Source organism: Nicotiana sylvestris, chromosome 1 (genome assembly GCF_000393655.2).
Source record: "Nicotiana sylvestris chromosome 1, ASM39365v2, whole genome shotgun sequence".
NCBI classification, from domain to species: Eukaryota; Viridiplantae; Streptophyta; class Magnoliopsida; order Solanales; family Solanaceae; genus Nicotiana; species Nicotiana sylvestris.
The window spans coordinates 173565929-173587430 of NC_091057.1; the positions used below are offsets into that span (position 1 = coordinate 173565929).

A 21502-nucleotide genomic window follows, 5' to 3' on the forward strand; every position below is an offset into this window, starting at 1 on the left:
GCTACCCCTTACCATCCACAAACCAGTAGACAGGTTGAAGTGTCCAACAGGGAGATAAAGAGTGTATTAACCAAGGCGGTGAATGCCACACGAACTGATTGGGCAAAGAAGCTTGATGACGCACTCTGGCCCTATAGAACTGCGTTCAAAACACCAATAGGTATGTCACCATACAAGTTGGTATTTGGGAAGGCTTGTCACCTGCCTGTGGAACTAGAACATCGAGCTTGGTGGGCACTGAAACAATTGAACATAGATCCCGAAGTAGCTGGACAAAATCGACTGACAGAGTTGCATGAGCTGGAAGAATTTAGATATCAAGCCTTTGAGAGCATGAGGCTCTACAAGGAAAGAATGAAGAAGATGCATGATAAGCACATTGTGGACAGAAATTTCAAACCCGGTGACAAGGTATTATTGTATAATTCAAGGCTGATATTGTTTCCCGGTAAGTTAAAGTCCCGATGGTCAGGACCATTTAGAGTGGTGCAAATGTTCGCAAATGGAGCTGTCGAGATTGAGTCAAAAGATGGGACAAACAAGTTTTCAGTAAATGGGCAAAGGTTGAAACATTACCTTGGAATAGCTGAAGAAAAAGGGAATACAGTGGTGATCAATTTGAAAGAACCCCAGTACGCGAATGAGGAGTGAAGGCTCAGCCACTTGCGTCGTGCCGCGACGTTAAATCAGGCGCTGCGTGGGAGGCAACCCACGAATGTGTTGTAAGTGTAATATATAACTTCGTGTAAAAAAAACAAAAAAAAAAACAAAAAATAAATTTACCAGCCGCGACCGCGGGTGGACCGTGGCGTCGACCGTGGAAATCACTGGACGATTCAGTTTTTCACCGAGGGAGACTCTGTCTCCGACCGCGGCGACGTCCGCTGAATTGTAATTTTTTTTATTTTTTTTCTTTTCCCACTCTTCTTTTTAATTCTAAAACCCTTCCCTATATCAAAATAAACAATCCCCCTCCTAAAATCCCCACTTCCCTCTCTCTCTCTCTCTCTAACCCTCCCCTCCAAACCCTTCCCTCCATACTCTCTTCTTCTTCTTCCTCCTTCACAATACCCCTCATCTTCTTCCCCCTAAGGTATTATGAGTTCAGCACGTAAGAGATGAAACACCGGGTCCTCTGCTAGTGGCCTAGAAGGCTCCTCACGAGCTAGGGGCCAAACCAGTGCACCACGGTTTGATAACACTCGGTTTGTCTCTGCAGAAGCAGAGGCAAGGTACAATCAGAAACTTGCCAGGAAGTTACTCCATGAGGTCTATATCGACAGGAAGGCTTTGGTGAGGGAATGTCCCAATATGTTTGATGATCTACGGAGGTGTCAGCTGGACATCTTCTTTGAGGCTCCCGAGGAAGCAAATATTCAGCTAATGATGGAATTCTATGCAAACCTGCCAGAACATGAGGACAAGGTTGTGACTGTGCGCAACACCCCGGTTAATGCTGCTATAGAGGTCATCCGCAGAGTGTATCGCCTCCCCGCATTCACAGGTGATGATCATTACATCATGACTAGTCGCCCGATGGTTGATTGGGATAGAATTATGGAGGTCATCTGTATACCGGTCAGACAACCCAAATGTGTAGCACAATCGACAACTCTGCATTCCAAGTCTCTTACTTGGGAGGCCAAATGTTGGCTCACTGTCATCACCACTCGGTTGCTACCATCCAGCAATACCACTGATGTAAATAGGCCACAGACCGCTATGATCTACTGCTTCATGACTCACCAAGGGTTTGATGTCGCCCGAGTCCTCTCTGAAGAAATGTTCATCCGATCGCCCGAACTAAGTAAAGGCCACTACTTCCCTTCGCTTGTCACCCGTATATGTTGCCTTGCTAATGTTCCTGAGAACTCCCGAGTTGATGGGAAATTACCTATAAAAACCCCTTTCCAGGCAAGAAAAATTGGGCAAGAGGGACGAGAACCAGTACAATGCAATGATGACTCGTCTGATGAGTCTGAGGATGATTCTAATGCTGCTGAAGCTATTGAGATCACAGCCCCTCCTAGAGGGGACGAGGCAGGATCGTCACAGCCACGTCGGAGCACTCGGATGGATGCTTTGGAGCGGTAAATGACTGGACTGCGGACCTCCGTCACTGACTTGGGGTCCCGCATGGATGCTGTGGTTGACCGACAGGTGAAGTCGGAAAAGAAATTCATGGGTTGGTTGAGAGCACTAGGTCGCGCCTGCAACGTTAACCCAGACACAATTTCAGATCAAGAGTGACCCTTCAGGGAAGTTCCTTTATCTCACTGCTCTTTCTATTGTCAAGCCATGGGGACATGTCTTAATTTTAAGTGTGGGGTGGGGGAAACTTCGTTGTATGTTGTACTTGTGAATATTATCTGTTTGTTTTTGTTTTGTGTTAGTTGTTTTAGAAATAGAGTAATAGTTTTTTTTAGAAAGTGAAACTAGAAGCAACTTGTGCCGACGATGGATCTCTTTCGGCGGGGTTCTTGAGGGACTAAGTCGAGAAAAAAAAATAGTAAAAAAATTTTGAAATATAAAGACTCTTCCTAATGACGGATTCTTTAGACAAATTTTCTTGAGGGAAGCTAGTCTATAGAAAACACCAAAAATATTTTTTATTTCTTAGGTAGTGTAGTAACTCCCCCTTGGTTTTTCTTTGGGCCACGGTTCTTTTCCAAGGATTTAGCTTGAACCGGGTATAGGTAGATTTTTAGGATTAATGGGTGACGAGCTTAAAATTAAAGAAGAAAAACCCTTAGCGTTCTTACACCCGAACACGATAGACGCTAGAGTGTAGCGCTTAGCTTCAAGGGTTGAAATCTTGTTTAAGAGCCTTAAAAATTGTATGTTTGTACCTAACTTGAACACTCAAAAGAGAATGTTTTGATAAACTAATCTGTAGTGAGTCATGTGCCATGTGGGTGTGAGTATCATTGTATTCCATGTTGTACCTTTGATGCCTAGAACTTGCCCTGTGTGTTTGCAAAGCGAAATAGTAGCTTCAGTCGGTTTTAGAAGTGATATAGGCATTTCTTTGTTGAGCCAGACATATAAAGTGAACCCACATGAATGCATTACATCTTAGTTAACCTCGTTGAGCCTATAAGCCTGTTTCTTTGTCAACCACAATGTGAACTTTAACCATTTGTTTGAATAGCCTGCTGTTTGAACCAATTTTCCTCCCTCTCACTAAGCACTAGATTGGTATTGAGATTATGTGAAAACAAAAGTGTTGGGGTGGTGGTTTGGTTTTTGAAGTGGAACCATGGAAATAGAGAAAAGGTGCAGAATGTGAAGCGTAAAAAGAAAAGCACCACGAAAAAAAAGTTCATATATATTTTGTAGTGATTAATAAGTGGTAGCTTGTACAAATTGCACCTAATGCATGGGGATGTTTAAATAAATGTGGGGGAGTGTTGGCTTACAAAATGATCATTTTTTAAATTCAACGTAATTGTACTAAAAGTGCTTAGGTAGGTTAGTCACTATATCCAAATGTATCCTACCCGTCCCTTAGCCTACATTACAACCAAATAAAGTCCTATTGATCTTAGACTGAGTGAGGCTCGATTAGTCGAGTACTACACTAGGGGAAAGCCTATGGTGCATCTTTGTGGCATGTGAATGTTCTTTTTGGAGAGTGAGCGAATTCTGTCTATTTGAGTTCCTAATTGTTATCACTATTATTATATATATGGAACTACTCTCTTGTGTGATGTGAGGGCATATGATTCACAAAGGAAAGGTGTATCTTGACTATTGTGTAGAGTGGTTTGAGTAAGTGCAAATGTTACAGGGTACGAAAAACTTGATTCTTGAGGTAAAAGTTGTTCACTACTAGGTGTAACTCTTGTGAAATGTTCATGGCATGAGTCGTTGAGGGAAAAACATAGGAAATGAATTTTTATGGAGTGTGGTGAATTGCTCGAGGACTAGCAATAATTTAAGTGTGAGGTGTTGATAACATGCTATATAATTGTTATTTACACCATAATTGTCCATGCTTTATTGTTGTTTTATAATATAAGTTGCCAATAAAATGCTTTAATTAATGCTATTTGGTTTCACATGGAATATAAGATGTGAGGAAGCAACATGAAGTGTTTAGAGGCAATAACGTGAAGAAAACACCCACTCAAGAAGTACCCAAACACAAAAGAGCAAAAAGAGAAGGAACGCGGAGACAAAAAGGCCTAGCACACGCACTGCGGTTGCCACCGCGGTCTGCGCCGCGGTTGGAGGCAGTGTTCTCCGCGGTCAGCGCCACGGCCATGGCGGCATGTTCAAGCCCAGAATTTAAGGGGCCAAAGAAGAACAAGTGTGAGAGATCACCCAAAACATCATAGTTCTTATTCTCTTCTAATTTTCTTGCAATTTTTCCATTATGAATATGTTTGTAGTTTATTCTTACGTTGTCATGAGTAGATAAATACTTTAATCTAAGGTTTTGGTGAAACCCGTTGGGGATGACTTGGTTGTTATATTAATATAGTTGAATTGGTTGTTAATCTCTATTTGCTCATCTACGTTTTGATTGTGGTTAGTTGAACGGGCCCTCAATTAGCCGTTCCTATTTATTATGTATCTTCTTGAGAGAGAGTGCATATTTAGGTAGTTATTTGAACAACATCACTCCCGGAGTATAGACGAGAGTCATAACCGAGGGTTTAGAGATTGGATTAGAAATAACGATATCTCGGGTGCAATCTAAAAGAACGGTAATGTGAATCTAGCTAGCGTAGCTTGAGAGAGTGCGTCTAGTAAATTATCATAATTGCTTGAGAGAGATTTATGATAGCCAGAGAGTTCTTGATTGATAGAGACAACTAAGACATCGCTATAAGAAACGTACAACCAAGGAAATCACCAACGGGAGAAACCATTACCTTAGACCTTATTTCAACTGTTTACACATCAAGCATAGTTAATTTTCAGCTGTTACTTATTTTCAGACTTTAGTGTTAGAAATATCATCAATTGTGAATTACAAAGTTTGGGAAAAATTGATTCTGTGAATTTAGTAAATCAGTCAAAAGTAATTGATAGGTTAATTCTCTGTGGTTTGACTCTGGGCAGAATTACTCAGATTATATTTGCTACGTCCGTGTGTGTCTTTGTATAAGGCATAGTTTGGCGTTATAAAAAAGCTTACACTTGTATTAATCATGGCATCTAGAAAATTAAGGCCTTATTTTCAATGTCACCCTATTGTTGTAGTAAATGCTTATCCATTACGCAATATATTACACAAGCATGAGTTGTCAGGTAGGTTAGCCAAATGGGCTATAGAATTAAGTGAATATGACATCACATACCAGCCTAGAAGCGCGATAAAATCTCAAGTGTTAGCAGATTTTGTGACTGATTTTAGCCAAGGAATGCAATTGGAAGAAGAAAAAGAATTACAGGTGTTCAATGGATCTAATCCGGGAATTTGGACTTTATTTACTGATGGTTCATCTAATGTGAAGGGTGCAGGCTTAGGAATTGTTTTGGTACCACCTACGGGTGAAACCATTCGACAAGCCATTAAATGTTATTTTATAACTAACAATGAAGCAGAGTATGAAGCTGTGATTACAGGTTTAGAACTACCACGAGAACTCGGCATTAATCAGATTGTAATCAAAAGTGATTCGCACCTCGCAGTTAATCAAATGTTGGGGACTTATACGGCCAGGGAAGCACGGATGCAGCAATACTTAAAGAAGGTACGGGATCTGATCAGGCAATTCCAAACCTGGAAAGTTATGCAAATACTAAGAGATGAAAATGTCGAGGCGGGCGCCCTAGCCAATCTCGCATCTGCGGCAGACGTGACAAGCAATGGAAATGCTTCTGAGATCCATTTATTTCATTCAGTACTCGATCCAGACAAATATGAGGTAAATTTTAATAACTTAACCTGGTATTTGAGGATTGAGAGTGTTGCTTTTTTGCAGTATGGAACCGTCCCTGAAGACAAGAAAAAGCTCACGCACTTTGAAAAAAGGCTGCTCGATATTGTTTAAAGCAAGACAATCTTTATCGAAAAATGTTCAGTGATCCCTTAGCAAGGTGCATCGGGCCTTCACAGACGGAATATGTAATGAGAGAAATACACGAGGGGCATTGGGGAAATCACGCCGGAGGAAGATCACTGGTAAGAACTATGATTAGGGCAGGTTATTACTGGCCTAAAATGGAAGAAAAAGCGGAAAATTTTGTGGCTAAATGTGATAAGTGCCAAAGATACGGTAATAACATGCATAGACATGCAGAGTTATTACATCCGGTCATTGCACCGTGGCCATTTATGAAATGGGGGATGGATATCGTGGGTCCACTACCACAAGCAAAAGGACAGGTAAAATTCTTGCTTGTACTCACTGACTATTTTACTAAATGGGTGGAAGTAGGAGTATTCAAACAGGTGCGAGAAAAAAACGTTAGAGATTTCATTTGGCGAAATATCATATGTCGATTTGGTGTGCCAAAGGAAATCGTGTGTGATAATGGCCCTCAATTTATAGGCGTACAAATCACAGAGTTTTTTCAAAGTTGGCAGATCAAGGATTACATCCACACCTTATCATCTGGTGGGTAATGGACAAGCTGAGCCAACAAACAAAGTCATTATCAACAATTTAAAGAAGCGTTTGGAGGAATCCAAAGGTAATTGTCCAGAATTTCTACCTGGTGTTTTATGGGCATACCGCACAACAGCAAAAACAAGTACGGGAGAAACACCAGTCTCATTGGTTTATGGATCTGAAGCCTTAATTCCAGTTGAGATAGGAGATCCAAGCACTAGGTTTACACAAGCATCAGAAGAATACAATGACGAAGAAATGCACATAAACCTTGATCTACTTGAAGGAAAAAGGGAAACTGCATTAATAAGAATGGCAACACAAAAGCAGGTCATGGAACGATACTACAATCGAAAAGCGCGTCTAAGATACTTTAAGATTGGGGACTTCGTGCTCAAAAATGTTTTTCAATCTATAAAGGCGGATAATGCGGGAAAATTGAGTCCATCCTGGGAAGGACCCTACAGGATTCATGGTATCGCAGGAAAAAAGAGCATACGAGCTGGAAACGATAGATGGCAAGATACTACCTTCACACTGGAATGTCGTTCACCTGAAGAGATACTATTTCTAAGGAATACCCATGGGCAGGTATCCATATTTTAAAATTTATTTTTGAATTGTTAAAATTTACTAACAATTTTAGATGATAGGCAAAAATCTAGCCCGTACTAAATGATGAATCACGACCTGCAAGGCACATGGAATAAACTAAAATTCCCGGTCTAGGGTTACAATTATTCTGATAGATATTCAGACCGGTTAAGCAGTCTTCATCTATAATTGTACCTCCGAGTCCCGTGTGTTTTTCCTTTTCAAGGAAAGGACCAAATGAGAGGAACAATCAAGTGCTCGAGATTTCATACTTCAAAGCTCAAACACTTGGGGGCTATATAATATACATAGACATGTGTATAAAGAAGGCAAAGAAGATTGGGAAATAATCAAAGATCAAGCTTGAGAAGTTCACTCATTAATGAGTCAAGTACAGAGCAAAGTCACGAGCTAAGGCCAAAGAAAAACCTTATCATAGTTAGGGTAAAGGCAATGTACTGAAACGGGTTATAAGGAAAAACCTTGTATTCATTTTCTTTTTTGAAATCTGTTATAAGGAAAACAGTTGCGAGAAAGTTATAGAAGTAATTCAAATACATGTAAAGTGTTATACAAAACTTGACAAAAGTTCAAATAAAAACTTGTCAAAGTTATTCCAAAAAACATGTGTATTCCTATTTCTTTTATCGTACATTAACACCATTATGAAGTTGAGACTTCTTCTTCATTAAGTGTCGAATATAAAAGGGCCCTCTTTTATAAAATTCATGATTAATTCAAGTATTCATGAAGTTAACATAAGCATTTTTGAAGAATAAAAATGCAAGTTATTCAGTAAATCCTTAAAAATAAAGGCAAGAATAAACAAAACAGAAGTTCAAACAGCAACGGAAACTTCTTAATATTAAAAAGTTTAGACTAAGTATGAACTTAGTCATAAATCAAAAGTTGTTTATACAAAGCACCTCATGAAAGGTGTGGGGACTTAACATTTTCAACAAACCCTTAAAAAGGACCAAGGGTTACAACCACATACTACCAAAAAAGAGGGAAAAAAAGGAAAGTCAAACATCATAAACTTTTCACTGAGAAGTAGAAGGAACTGAAGCAGAGTCATCAGCAGCAGCGGGCTCAACTTGACTTGAAGGAGTGGAGATAACCATATCATGTACAACATTTTCAGAAGCTTCAGCCACTGGAGAAGAAAAATCTTGGTTCTGTTGAGTCTTCTCAATAGTCTTTTTGATCTTTGCTAACTCAGATTCCAAGTTAAAATTCTCCTGGCTAACTTCAATGAGGGTATCATGGTGAGAATTTAAAAACGCCCAACTCACTTCAATGGCAGTTTTATCTTCAAGTATCTCGTAATCTCTTTCCCAATCAGTAATTTCATTTCTTAACTTTTCATTTTCAGCCAAGGCAGATTCATAAGAATTTTGAAGAAAAGCGTGGGAATTCTCTAAAGAGCAAACCTTATCAGAAGATACTCGGAGGTCTTCTTGAGTTTGAGTCAAATTCTACACGAATTCACCAACATATGCTTCTTTTTCACTCAAGAGAGCCCTCAACTCTATAATTTCTTTACTTGCATTGGACAATTGCTCGGAAAAAGAGGTTTTCAGACGAGACTTTTCCTTACCTGCTTGATTTGAAGAAGCTTTTTCAACTGCCAACTCTGAAGTCAAAGCTCGTACCTGCTGCTCTAAGGTACTTTACTTTCTTCTAAAGTTTCCACATCGATCTGAAGACTTTCACACTGTTACTTCCAATTATCTGCCTCCACTTGGTAGTCACGCACGAATTGCTCTGAGAGGGTAACCCTTTTCATCATCTCCGTGCCAATTAGATTGACCTAAAAAAAGAGGGGGGAAATGAGATTCCTAAAGATAGAAAAATGACAAAGTAAAGCTTGAAAAAGGAATACCTTTAAAGAAACATGCACTATATCATTCATCAAGGTCACAGAACTATGGCTATCAAGCTTAGCCCTCTCAACTGGATCAATCAAAGGCTTTAGCCACATGTCAGCTTGACCTGATTTCCTTAAAAGGTTACCTTCAGCGAGGACTTCAATGGTAACTCGTCTCATAACACCACTCCTACTTGAAGAACCAACTTCTGTGTAAGGAGCAATTGAAGGAGGAGGAGTAAAGGGAGGAACTGTGGAAACAGTCATAATATCCTGGGGAGGAATGGTAACAGCCACGACCGGCAAAGAAGGAATCACAGGAACGGGAGTAGAAAAAGAAGCAAAAGGTGCTTCATCAGAAATCAGACCTAAATTTTCACCACCAAACCCGCGGCTAAAAAGTTGCTCAACTGAATCATGAGCAGCAATGGGAACTTCATCATCAGGGATCATTACCGGAGCTTTAATAAACTCGGTAAGAGGAACAGAACAAGGGGGGATGCTTCATCATCATAAATGATTCGCCTACGAGCTCGTGGCCTTTTTACCAAGGAACCCCCATCTTCCTCTTCTTCAGAGTCTTGGTCACTAGCAGCTTTCCTTTTCGATGAAGAACCTAAGATTATCTCTTGGGCTCTTTCCAAGGAAATACAGGAAGCCACGACCGTCTCGGCACTAATCCCTCGAACAGCAAATCCTGATAAAAAGAAGGATTAAAATAAGTTCTGGGAAAAACAATAAAGAGTTAATTAAAAAAAACTATTACCATGAGTTTTCACTTTCCAACCAAATCGTTGGGAAATATTCTTCCAAGATCTACCCTCCATTGGGGTTGTATTCAATAACTTTCCCACCCAACCACGGAAATTGGGAATTTCGTCAACAATTCACATGGTTGCTGGAAAAGAAAAGGGAAATTAGAATAATGATCATCAAAATTGAAGAAAAAGATACGAGAAAGTTATTAAAAAGAAAACTCACGTGCAAAATTCCACTTCTCGGGGAAGGGAACATTCTCCTCACCCACTAAACCAATAGTGGGGGCAGCAACAAACCTTGCATACCAGCCACGGTCTCTGTCATCTTCTGGACTGACTAGAACTCTTTTGCTCCTTGCTACTAAAGTAAAAACACTTTGGCGGAAAAGTTTGGGAGAGTAAAGGTGAATTAAATGGGCAAAAGTGAAAGGCACACCAGCAATGTTAGTCAAGTGCCTCAAACAGGCAACAACCCTCCACACTATGGGGCCAATTTGACTTAACCAAATATCGAAAAAACGACAGAATTCGAGAATAATAGGATAAATAGCAGGTTTGAATCCTAATGTGAAAGGGTACGTATAAACAAAGAAAAATCCAACTAAATAGGAGGTGATTCTTTGATTCGCGTTGAGAATTATGATTGGAAAGTCATGACTCCAATAACAGTCTTTATGAACTAAAGAAATCAGACCCTCTATGATCTGAGTTGGATAGATATCAGCACGATCTAAAGAGGACACTTGATTTCTAAGGGACTCCCTATCATTGTAGAAAGATAGTTCCGCGGGAACTATTTCTTCTACTGTAGGTTCACGAACAGGTTCAGCGGGTTCTTTACCGCTGGAAGAAGACCTTTGAGAAAAAGAACCTCTGGTTCTAAAAGAAGGACTGGAACTAGATGAAGGAAGAGAAGAACCACGTATGGAAGAAGACCCTAAATTACGAAGTCTACCTCCTCTTCTACTCCTGCTAGGGGCAAGAGGAAAATTATCGACTATGGGGACTCTTCTAAGGTTAGGGTTTGATGAAGACATGATAGTACGAGGAAGAAGCAAACAAAAATTCAAGAATTGAATATTCAGAGAACTTTATGTGATAAAAACAAAGGCAAAAACTATATTTATACTAAGAAGCAACCGTCGAAGGAAAAGGTGCAATGATGGAAAGGTCATAATGAGAACTGTCGCTTCATAATTGGTGAAACTGTAAAAGAGCCTTAAAAAGCGCTGCAAAGTTGCAGAGCCAATAAAAGAGTGCCACGTGTGATAAGCATTAAATGGACGTGACAATTGAAGCGTCAATTCTATCGTAGCATTAATGGCGGCAAATATTCCCGCTTTAATAAAATCAACTTCCCAAATATTCAATTGATGAATAAATGGCAAGTGGGTTGACTATCTGTATTGGGAAAATTGAGTTTACATATTGAAGTGATTGGAAGATGACGTGTCATGACACGGAGGCTGGTCAAAGAGTGATGATTAGAAAAGAGGCACGAGTTGTAATAGATACGAGCAGAGGTACAAGTAGAGGAACGAGCAGTTATTCAAAGACTCAGTGCTTGTACCTATTTATACCCAAAAATCAAGGAGAATGAATCTGACAGCACAAGAGAGTACACATACAGTATTTAATAAGCATTAAATACTAAAAACGTTAGAGAATCTGTATTAAATTACAATGATTATGTAACGTAGCATTTAATCCATTTTATTGTCTATAATGGCCTTATTATGACAAAGGCAAAATGTATATCTTTGAGATAGCTATAAAAAGGAGAGAATGGATCATTTGTAAGGACACGAAAGATCATCTGAATATACTGGTTTACTTTGTTTTCTTCTGTCTATCTTATTGTTAGCAAAATCACTTTCTTTTATTCAATTTTGATTAACAGTAACCCGTATTTTTCTAAATTAACTGAAATTTCACTTTTTGGTTAAACAATAACATTAAAGGATTAACAAATAATGAAAGGCTAATAACTGTTACAAAGAAAATTCTTTAACATTTTGTAACTTTTCAAAGCCATTCAAAGCTATTGATAACGGCAGTGGTTTCAAAAGAATTTAAAGGATATGAATGTTAATCAATGGTTTCTTATAATGTTATAATAATGATTATTAATCATGGCTAGTAAAGTATAAAGAATATGTTATAATTTTCAATTATAGATATTAAAATATATTCAATTGATTGGTCTAATAAAGACCCATTAAAAGAATGAATGTAGACATCACTTTAAATATTCTTTTTAAGATATTAAAATTATTTTTCTAACAATCCCCCACATAACTCTAAAAGAATATTAAGTAATAGAGTGAAATAAAAAAATTTAGCTGGGTTTTCACAAATGAGCATACTGCATCGAATCTGGTGTCTCTTGTACTATGAACCAAATAAAATAAGATCAAACTTACTGGAAAAATGGTGAAGTTTAAAACTTTTATGAACCAAGAATTTTTTTGTAAGTTTAGTATCTTACTATCACATTATACCCCCACACACTTTGTTGTTTATCGCGGTTTTGTGCTAATAGGCCATGCGCGTGCCTGGTTTTCATGAGTGCTCTAGAAATTTCGCCACAAATTTCATAGGAACGGCCCCACTCCACACTCATATAGGTCCATCCATCAAGTGTATTAATACACCACCTATAAAAAGCTATGGATTAGTGGATTAAGAGTTTAATAACTTAGCCTCACATTCCTTGCCGTCTTGCACTATATACACATACACCACAGGAATAGACATAATTTAATAGTGCACATTTGATCAACTAATGACTTGTTATTACCCATATGAACTTACTTCATGGGATCTCCAATCACATAGATTGGGTTACCATCATTGTTGATACATCTCAAATTGGCAAAAGTCTCAACCCCTCGATGTTTTACTTATAAGTCAAATGATCGGTCAAATTCTCTTTTGACTACACATAATATGTATAAAAAATTCTCATCTCTAAGCAATTGCTTTATGACATTATATCTTAAAAAATGTGTCTACTTTTCCCATTGAAAGATTTATTTTCTTACAATGGCTATTGCACCTTGGCAATCCCAATTCATCGACACAAATATTGTCGGTTTAATTTTTAGTGGAATACACGCCAATAGGTTGCTTAATCAGCTTTACTGCCAGGCAATTTTAATAACTTAACACCCACCAAAGGTGATCACACAACAACTAGCTAGTTTTTTCTCATCTGAATCAGAGATTCAATATCATCACTGTATCTTTCTAATACAGTGGAAAATCCACATACAAAATACTAACTTATAGTATTTCTCAAATAAAACTTGACTTCTATACAAGTGCCTTTTGAAACATCTTTCAACGCATAAAAATTTAGTTTCTTTTTGTATCATCCGTAGTCAAGTACCAAAGAAAATTTTCTAAATACATAAGTAACTTTAATTACAGAAATATCTCAAATCAATAGGAAATGGGTCATAGTTCAACGATTTTCTTCACCCAAATGACTAAGAGACCCAAAGCAGCATAACTTTTCGAAGTCAGAAATACAATAAATTTTTGATCTTCCAATACAAATTTTTTCTCCAAAAAATCTCATTTTTATAAGGCTTCAATGTTATAATTTTAATAAACAGTTTTTTTATTTTTTCCCTCTTCTTAGGATCAAGCTAGATAACTTAGGACACCATGGTCCCTCATATTTTCGAAAATTTCAAGTTAAGGAGACAATATTTTCACAACTCATAAAGAGTTCCACCAATTTATAGATAACAGGCTAATAATATAGCTTCACCCAACAAATCACAAGAACATGAAACACGAAGGTCTTATCTTATCTATTATTTCTATCAAACTAATACGGAGGAGATTTATAAAATTAACACATTAATCATCATCTTCCCTTCCATCAAAAAAATCCGTAAAATTCTATTTAAAATGAATGATTATCATGTATAGTAAATTATTCACTCTTTCATAATTCTCATAGAAGTAGCAAAGAACTTGTACAACTTGGATGAATTCAATCATGCTTTAAACACACCAAAGTTAAAACTCAAATTTATTGAAATTGAAGAATAAATTTAAACCCACTATGTTAGAGTTTTCAAGATTTTCAAAAATAGATAACAATAAAAGTCTATATTTGTGTAGGCTTAGGCGCATTTAAATACTATAAAAAACGTACCTTAATTTTGTGGTGCAATTTACCTTCCATAATGCGATAATGCACAAAATTGAAATAGCAACTTGATTAACATTTCGTTGCTCACAAAAATAATTTCAATAAAGAGTGGTATTCTCCATGAAACCATTATGCAAACTTGAAGTGCATGTAGGTTTCATTTTTAGAATTAGAACAATAACCGGGACAACATCAAATTTGATTCTCCATAATAAAAAAAATTGAAAATGTCCTTAAGATTGTCGTAAAAATATTGGATGATTATGGAGAATAAAAGTTTAGTTTGAGGCATGTCAAGGACAATGTCCTTAAGGATATTTCACTTACACTGTGATAAATAAAATTAGGCGTATCCTTCAAGATTCAACAAGCTCTTCTAGTATAAACTAGGAGCAGTAACAACAAAAATTAACAAAACAAAACCCAACACTGAAAAATATAATATATAGCAGAAGTTTTTACTCTTAATTTTTCACCCCTCAAAGCAAAAAAGGACTTAGAATTTATAGATAAGAAAACACCATCGCGTCAAATGGCTAGCTTAAAGCAATAAATCTCCAACGTATATAACATTAAAGGATTAATAAATAATGAGAGGCTAATAACTGTTACAAAGAAAATTCTTTAACATTTTGTAACTTTTCAAAGCCATTCAAGGCTATTGATAACGGCAGTGGTTTCAAAAGAATTTAAAGGATATAAATGCAAATCAAAGGTTTGTTATAATTTTATAATAATGATTATTAATCATGGCTAGTAAAGTATAAAAAATATGTTATAATTTTTAGTTATAGATATTAAAATATATTCAATTGATTGATCTAATAAAGACCCATTAAAAAAATGAATCTAGATATCCATTTAAATATTCTTTTTAAGATATTAAAATTATTTTTCTAACAGCTAGTACTGAGATAAATAACAAGAGAAAATTAAATGTTTTCTAATAGACTGGAATACCCCTATCATCAGACATAAGAATTAGAGTGCTCGTGAACTAATACAAGTAATCGGATTGGAAAAATCATTCTTTTTTTTTAGTTTCTCTCACATGGAGATCGATAATTCGTTATGGTGTAACACCCTTATATCAAAATACATTGTTGTTTTTTTCCCCTTTTGCACTAGATGACGCATATTGGATATTGCTACACATAACAATAATGTCATTATATATATATAGTATAATAAAACTTGCCGTAACCCAAAAAAAATTGTCACAAGTAAGAGGGTGTTTGGATTGACTTTTAAGGTAGTCAAATCAGCTTTTAAGCTCTTTTTAGCTTTTTTCAGTGTTTGACAAAGTCAAAAAGTGTTTAAAATAAGTTAAAAATTGCTTAAAACAAGCCAAAAGCAATAAGTTGGGCAATCCCAACTTACTGTTTTTTTGCTTAAAAGCTATTTCTGCTGAAAAACTATTTTTTTTAAGTCAATCCAAATGGGCTCCAAAGCTACTAAATACTGATATGTAGGCTGAAATGTTAGGCTGGTACATATATAGTAGTAGGAATTAAGGTTGCAAAACCTTTAAATAATGAAATGGCCAGAAATTGACTCAAGAAAATTCTCAACTTTTTTTTTTCATTCAGTGTCCAATATTTATATTGGGCCCCGACTAAATTCGGATTCGCACCAAAAAGTCTCACTTTGGGGGTTAAAACGATCTTTAATAAAAATTCTCAACATGTTATGTAAGGGAATAACTCTAGATTGATTAATGAAATAAAAGTAAGAATGAAAGTGAATCATACATTATGTAGTATATACATAAGGAAGCTAACAATGTCACATTCGCTTTAGCTAAGTATGAATTCATGGACCTTTTTGAGAGACTAAATTTGTATCATGAATTATATTTTTTTGTGTTATCATCTATTTTAAGGCCTCACTTGTGAGAATTCGTTTGATTTTTTATTGTTGTTATTGTTATGTTTTTATCTTTTATATATGATCATTGACCATAATGGGACAACATATTTCTTGAAGATTAGACTAAATAATATATATTTAATTTTCATATATAAATCCTTATAACTAAAAAAAAGAACACTAATAAAATAAGTCAAAAAAATAGCAGGACGAATATATCAAACGAGACGAGAGAGGAAAATACAAATAACTTATGCACATGCCTAAAATCAAATACGCTGGGGCAAATATGATGTAATTTGGAAAATGTAATGTATGAGACTTTTAAAAAAAGAGAGAAAGAAAAAGAAAAAAGGAGTGTAACATTACAGAAAAAGAAAACCAAAAAAGAGAGAGAGAACATTACGTCTACGAGAAAAGTTATTATAGAAAATATATAAAAAAGGAAATTCAAATTCTTAGGCTTTAATCATTCTTTTCTGCAGATCATCTTTGGTAATTCTCGATCTCATTCTGTTCTTCAATTTCCTCTCTTTCGATCATTTTTTTTTTTCTAATTGAGTTGTAATTTTCTTTTGACAATTCCTAAAAGGGTTTCGAGTTGTGATTTTCCATAATTCAGCTTGAAGGTAATATATTTGTGAAATTTTAACCTCCTGAATATATTGGCTAAAACTAGGGTTTCTGTTTGTGATTCTCCGAAATTCAGTAAAAAGATGATATCTTTATGAAAATTTCCTCTTTATGCTTGTGATTTTCCATAATTTGGCCTAAAAATGATGCTTTTATGAATATTTATGTTCTTTTATGTTTCTGCAATCATTTGATTTCGCTAGAACACGTGGTTCATCTTGTGATCATAATTTATATTCATGAACTAGATTTCTGTTGAAATTTATTTGAATTTATTTTTGTGATCAAGACCTTAGGGATTAAAGCTTGTATATGTTAAGTCTGTTCTTCAGCCAAAAAAAAAATCTGTTGAAATTTAGGATTCACAAGGGACTGCAATGCAATTAACAAGATGCTTGGTTTCACTCGAAATTTTCTATTGGAATGATTCTAATATTGTATAGGCCATGTTTGTTTTTATGATTGATTTGCCTGTATCTAAAGCTATTTTAGGATTTGTTACGCGTGCGCAAAAGGAATTAGCTTGAGGTATTCAGAGCAATGCACAACAGAAAATGAAAGATTCACGTTAAACACTTGGAGAACTTTTAGAAAACAAGCTATTTGCTCCTTGAATTCCATTTCTCAATTTCTGGAATTTTATAATATGAACCCCTTTGCTGAATGATTACCGCTCATGCCTGTTGGGAGTGGTCATGACTCTGGAACAATAGCTTTGTGCATGGAATTAGGTGATCCAAATGCAAATATGTTATAAGAGGCATGAGTGAGTATGGTGTATATTCTCCGGCACCAATTACATATTTCTTTTGAGGCAGTTTCCATGTTTTGTACTAGACTGTCGTTAATAGCTTATTTTTGCTTTTGTGAGTTTATGTTGCTTGTCCAGATATATAATTCCATTCTGCATCTTATTTATTGTCCATCATCTTCTTCTGTGTTTTTGACACATTTTTATGGTTTTCTGATTAGGTTGTTCTGAAGGCTAATTTTTTAAATACTTGGATGGGTGCTCCTAAACAGAAGTGGACTCCAGAAGAAGAAGCTGCTCTTAAAGCTGGGGTCCGTAAGCATGGACCGGGCAAATGGCGGACGATCCTAAAGGACCCAGAATTTAGCGGAGTGTTGTGCTTGCGTTCAAATGTAGATCTAAAGGTAGAATTTCCATCCTTTTCTTTTAGGACAAAATTCTCTTTTGGTGAGAGGATGCCCTAGTGTTATTTGAGTCGATGAAGGTTATGTAACTTAATTTTTTCTCTTATCTATTTATTTATGCATGAAATGTTGATTTGTCTTTGTTGACGCTGTTCAGGACAAGTGGAGGAACATGAGTGTGATGGCAAATGGCTGGGGTTCTAGAGAGAAAGCAAGGCTGGCTCTCAAAAGAATGAATCAAACTCGTAAACAGGATGAGAAGTCTTTAGCTGTTACCATTGAGGCTCAAAGTGATGAGGAAATTGTTGAAGCAAGGCTAGCTATTACTTCTAGTGGTTCTCCACAGATTGGTGGGTCAAAAAGATCTATCATAAGGTCAAACCTTGCTCATTACCTGTTACAGCATGACTCGGATTGTAGCCTTCTACATCTGCTTGTGCTAACGGATTTAGTTAAATCTTGGCTTCTGCATGATCTCAAATTTTGGTAGTTTTAATTATTTTAACATTCTACACATGTTACAAGTAACAATTCTTGTTTAGTTTTTAGCATTCCGACGATGGTAGATGGCTAAAAGTTGTCCTAGCCTTTTCATAAGTTTTTTGGGTCTTATTTTTCTTGTTGGAAGGACGACATCTTTAAGTGGTGCTGCTTTGCTACTATTATAGGTTGGATAATCTTATAATGGAGGCTATAAGCAACTTGAAGGAGCCAGGTGGTTCCAACAAGACTACTATAGCTACATACATAGAGGTACTCATCTTCTTATTGAGCTTAATGTGCGAAAAGTAAGACACTCGCACGACGGGCTATTAGCTAAGCGATAAAGGGCACTCGGGCTATGGCGGGATTAACCACATTTGTATGTTTCGGAATTTAGAGCAGTATTGCTTAGTTATAATGCACAATACTCTTACTTAGGGCGTCTAACATGTTTTGGGATTTTGAAATCTTGCTTGTTAAGCAACCATGTGCAATCGTTTATTCTTTATGTGTGGTGTGGCACAAGTTTTTTAAGCATTTGACTATTGGCACTCACAACAGTAGATCAACTGCATAGAATTGTACGAGTCTAATTTTGTCAAATAATTTTAAAGTATAGATTTAGCATCCTGTTTAGTATGAACTGAATGTTACCTTCTATGATTGTAACATTAATCTGATGGTTCTATATTAACAATTTTTTCCACTGTGTTTGATCTTACTTCTCTACGTTAAGAGATGGGCTCCAAAGTAAGGCGCTATGTGATAAACTTTAGATAATGCATAACTATCAACTTTCGTGAAATCTCAATTCCTAGCAAAAGTTATAACTTATCGCGACATCTATCAGTCTATTATACTCAGTACTTTTGATATCTTGTAGGATCAATACTGGGCACCTCCAAACTTTAAAAGGCTACTTTCAGCTAAACTGAAGTATTTAACTGCAACTGGGAGACTTATCAAGGTGATATTCAGTTTTGCATCACACTTAAATTGTTGTTTATCTTGCCCTTAGATTAGAGTGTGAAGCTAGTGCGAACTCGTGGATTCAAATTCATGAATGATGATCAGTAGTTCGATTCATTCTGATTGTGATAGCAAGGATGTTTTTTTTTTTTTGCAGGTGAAGCGAAAGTATAGAATAGCACCGATGTCAGCATTATCTGATAGAAGAAGAATGCCTTCCATTCCTCTCTTGGAAAGCGGGCAGAGGATCTCGAATAGGGTTGATTGGGATGATATGAACATGCGCACTACTAAGGCTCAAGTAGATTTAGAGTTAGCTATGATGAGGAGTATGACACTTCAAGAGGCAGCAGCTGCTGCTGCACAAGCTGTTGCAGAAGCAGAAGCAGCCATAGAAGAAGCTGAGGAGGCTGCTAGAGTGGCTGAGGCTGCTGAGGCTGAAGCCGAAGCTGCACAAGCCTTTGCAAAAGCTGCAATGAAAACACTACAAGGGAGAAGCATTCGAAGGATGGTACGATATTTGTAGTATCAGTTCAGTTACTTGTTTTTTCTTGATTGCATCTACCATTCCCCCCAGTCCCCCTTTCTTTTCTTTCTTTTCCTCGTAGGTGAGAGAATTTATCCTTTATCCTTTGGTGTTATTTTAGTCAGTCTCTAGGATCACTGCTTGAGACCGCTCAATGAACTTGTATTAACTTTTTGTATCCTTTGGTTGACCTTCAGCTTTACGACTATGATATTTCTCTAATCTAATTAATAGAAGTTGCTGCCAAATTCTCTCTATTTTAGACAAAACATTTAGTTGATCTCTGCAGAACAACTAGGAATCTAAGACTATCTTACTGCAAGAACTGGTGTTATATTCCCCAGGACCATGACCCCAGTTTCTTAGTCAATGCATTTTGATTATGTAACATCTATTAAATCTTAACTAGTCTGTAGTTGAGAGCTTCTGCACCTAGTCAAACCTGTATATTAATGAAGAATTAGGAAGCTACAGGCACATATAAACAGTGAATTGTTATGTCCTTATTTTTCATGAGAGATGCTTGGAACTAATGAATGTGTCTGCACTTTGTGGAGTTTGTTTTTAATCTTTTGAGGAAGAGAGAGAGCGCATTCCTTCTTTTGCCATATGAGATTGATACTGGATTTCTTATCTTGTTCTCTTTTTAAAATCCATAATTTTCGCAAGGTAGTTGTCTCTATGCAAAAATGTTATATTCTTGCTAATACGTTAGGGCATTATCACTGAGCATCCCCTATCCTGCTCTTACTGTTTCTGTCTCTGTAAATGTGCAGATGATACGTGTTTGATGGATCTTCCAGAGCTGAGGTTCGATATGTCACATAGAGCTTTGCTGGATTCTCTTCCAGTTTCTTATTTTTCAAATCGTAGCCAACTCGCTTGTTGGCTTGTAAATATGGTAAAAAGTTGTGGAAATGTATAATCCAGTGTTAGTGATTGTAAAGCCTTTCGAAAATGTAGCATATTACATATTCATTCCCCCTCTTCACCAGCAGAACATGGGAACCTTTAGGGAGATTAGAGAGTTTCAGACTTGTGAATTGTACTCAGTAGACGGAAACAGGGTTGAATTCACCTAGTTGTTGTATTTCTAGTCTTAGGTCCTTCCGCAAGATCTGACCTGTGAGAAGGCACGGAAGAAAATATGATATTAATATTGTGTGTTCAATACAATACAAGAGGTCCTTATTTATAGCTATACCATACAAGGACATACTACTCTTATTCCAATGTGGGGCAAGACTATTATGTACATATCTAACACTCCCCCTCAAGTCGATGCATACACAGCATATGTACCGAGTTTGTTACACATGTAACTAATACGAGAACCAGTAAGAGACTTAGTGAAAATATCTGCTAGTCGATCATTTAACTTTACAAACTTTGTAACAATATCTCCTGAAAGTATTTTTTCTCAGACAAAGTGACAGTCGATCTCAATGTGTTTAGTCCTCTCATGGAACACCGGATTTGACGCAATATGAAGAGCAGCTTGGTTATTACACACTAGTTCCATCCTGCTGATTTCTCTGAACTTTAACTTCTTGAGCAACTGCTTGACCCAAACTAACTGACACGTTGCAATAGCCATGACCCGATATTCCGCTTCGGTGCTAGTTCGAGCAATTACATTTTGTTTCTTGCTCTTCCACGAGACCAAATTACCTCCTACTAGAACACAATATCCAGATGTAGATCGTCTATCAAAAGGTGATCCTACCCAATCAGCATCTGCGTACCCAACAATCTGCTCGTGGCCTCGATCCTCGAATAGTAATCTTTTGCCTAAAGCTGACTTTATATACCGAAGAATACGAACAACTGCATCCTAGTGACTATTACAGGGAGAATCCATAAACTGACTTACAACACTCACCGGAAAAGAAATGTCAGGTCTAGTCACTG

The 21502-nt window shown here is 36.7% G+C and overlaps 1 protein-coding gene across 2 annotated transcripts; it reads left to right on the top strand.

Moving 5' to 3' along the window:
* Positions 1 to 16184: 16184 nt before the first annotated feature.
* LOC104211442 (telomere repeat-binding factor 1) lies at positions 16185 to 20792 on the top strand. 2 transcript variants are annotated; one of them, XM_009760510.2, is made up of 8 exons: positions 16286 to 16320; positions 16418 to 16454; positions 17431 to 17613; positions 17771 to 17988; positions 18282 to 18366; positions 18980 to 19063; positions 19223 to 19576; positions 20368 to 20792. In XM_009760510.2, the coding sequence occupies exons 3-8, from the start codon at positions 17464 to 17466 to the stop codon at positions 20380 to 20382; spliced, it is 906 nt and encodes a 301-aa protein (XP_009758812.1). In that variant the 5' UTR covers positions 16286 to 16320; positions 16418 to 16454; positions 17431 to 17463; the 3' UTR covers positions 20383 to 20792. The 2 variants fall into 2 exon arrangements, with proteins under 2 accessions (XP_009758805.1, XP_009758812.1); XM_009760503.2 differs by lacking the exon at positions 16418 to 16454 and having other exon boundaries at positions 16185 to 16320.
* Positions 20793 to 21502: the final 710 nt, after the last annotated feature.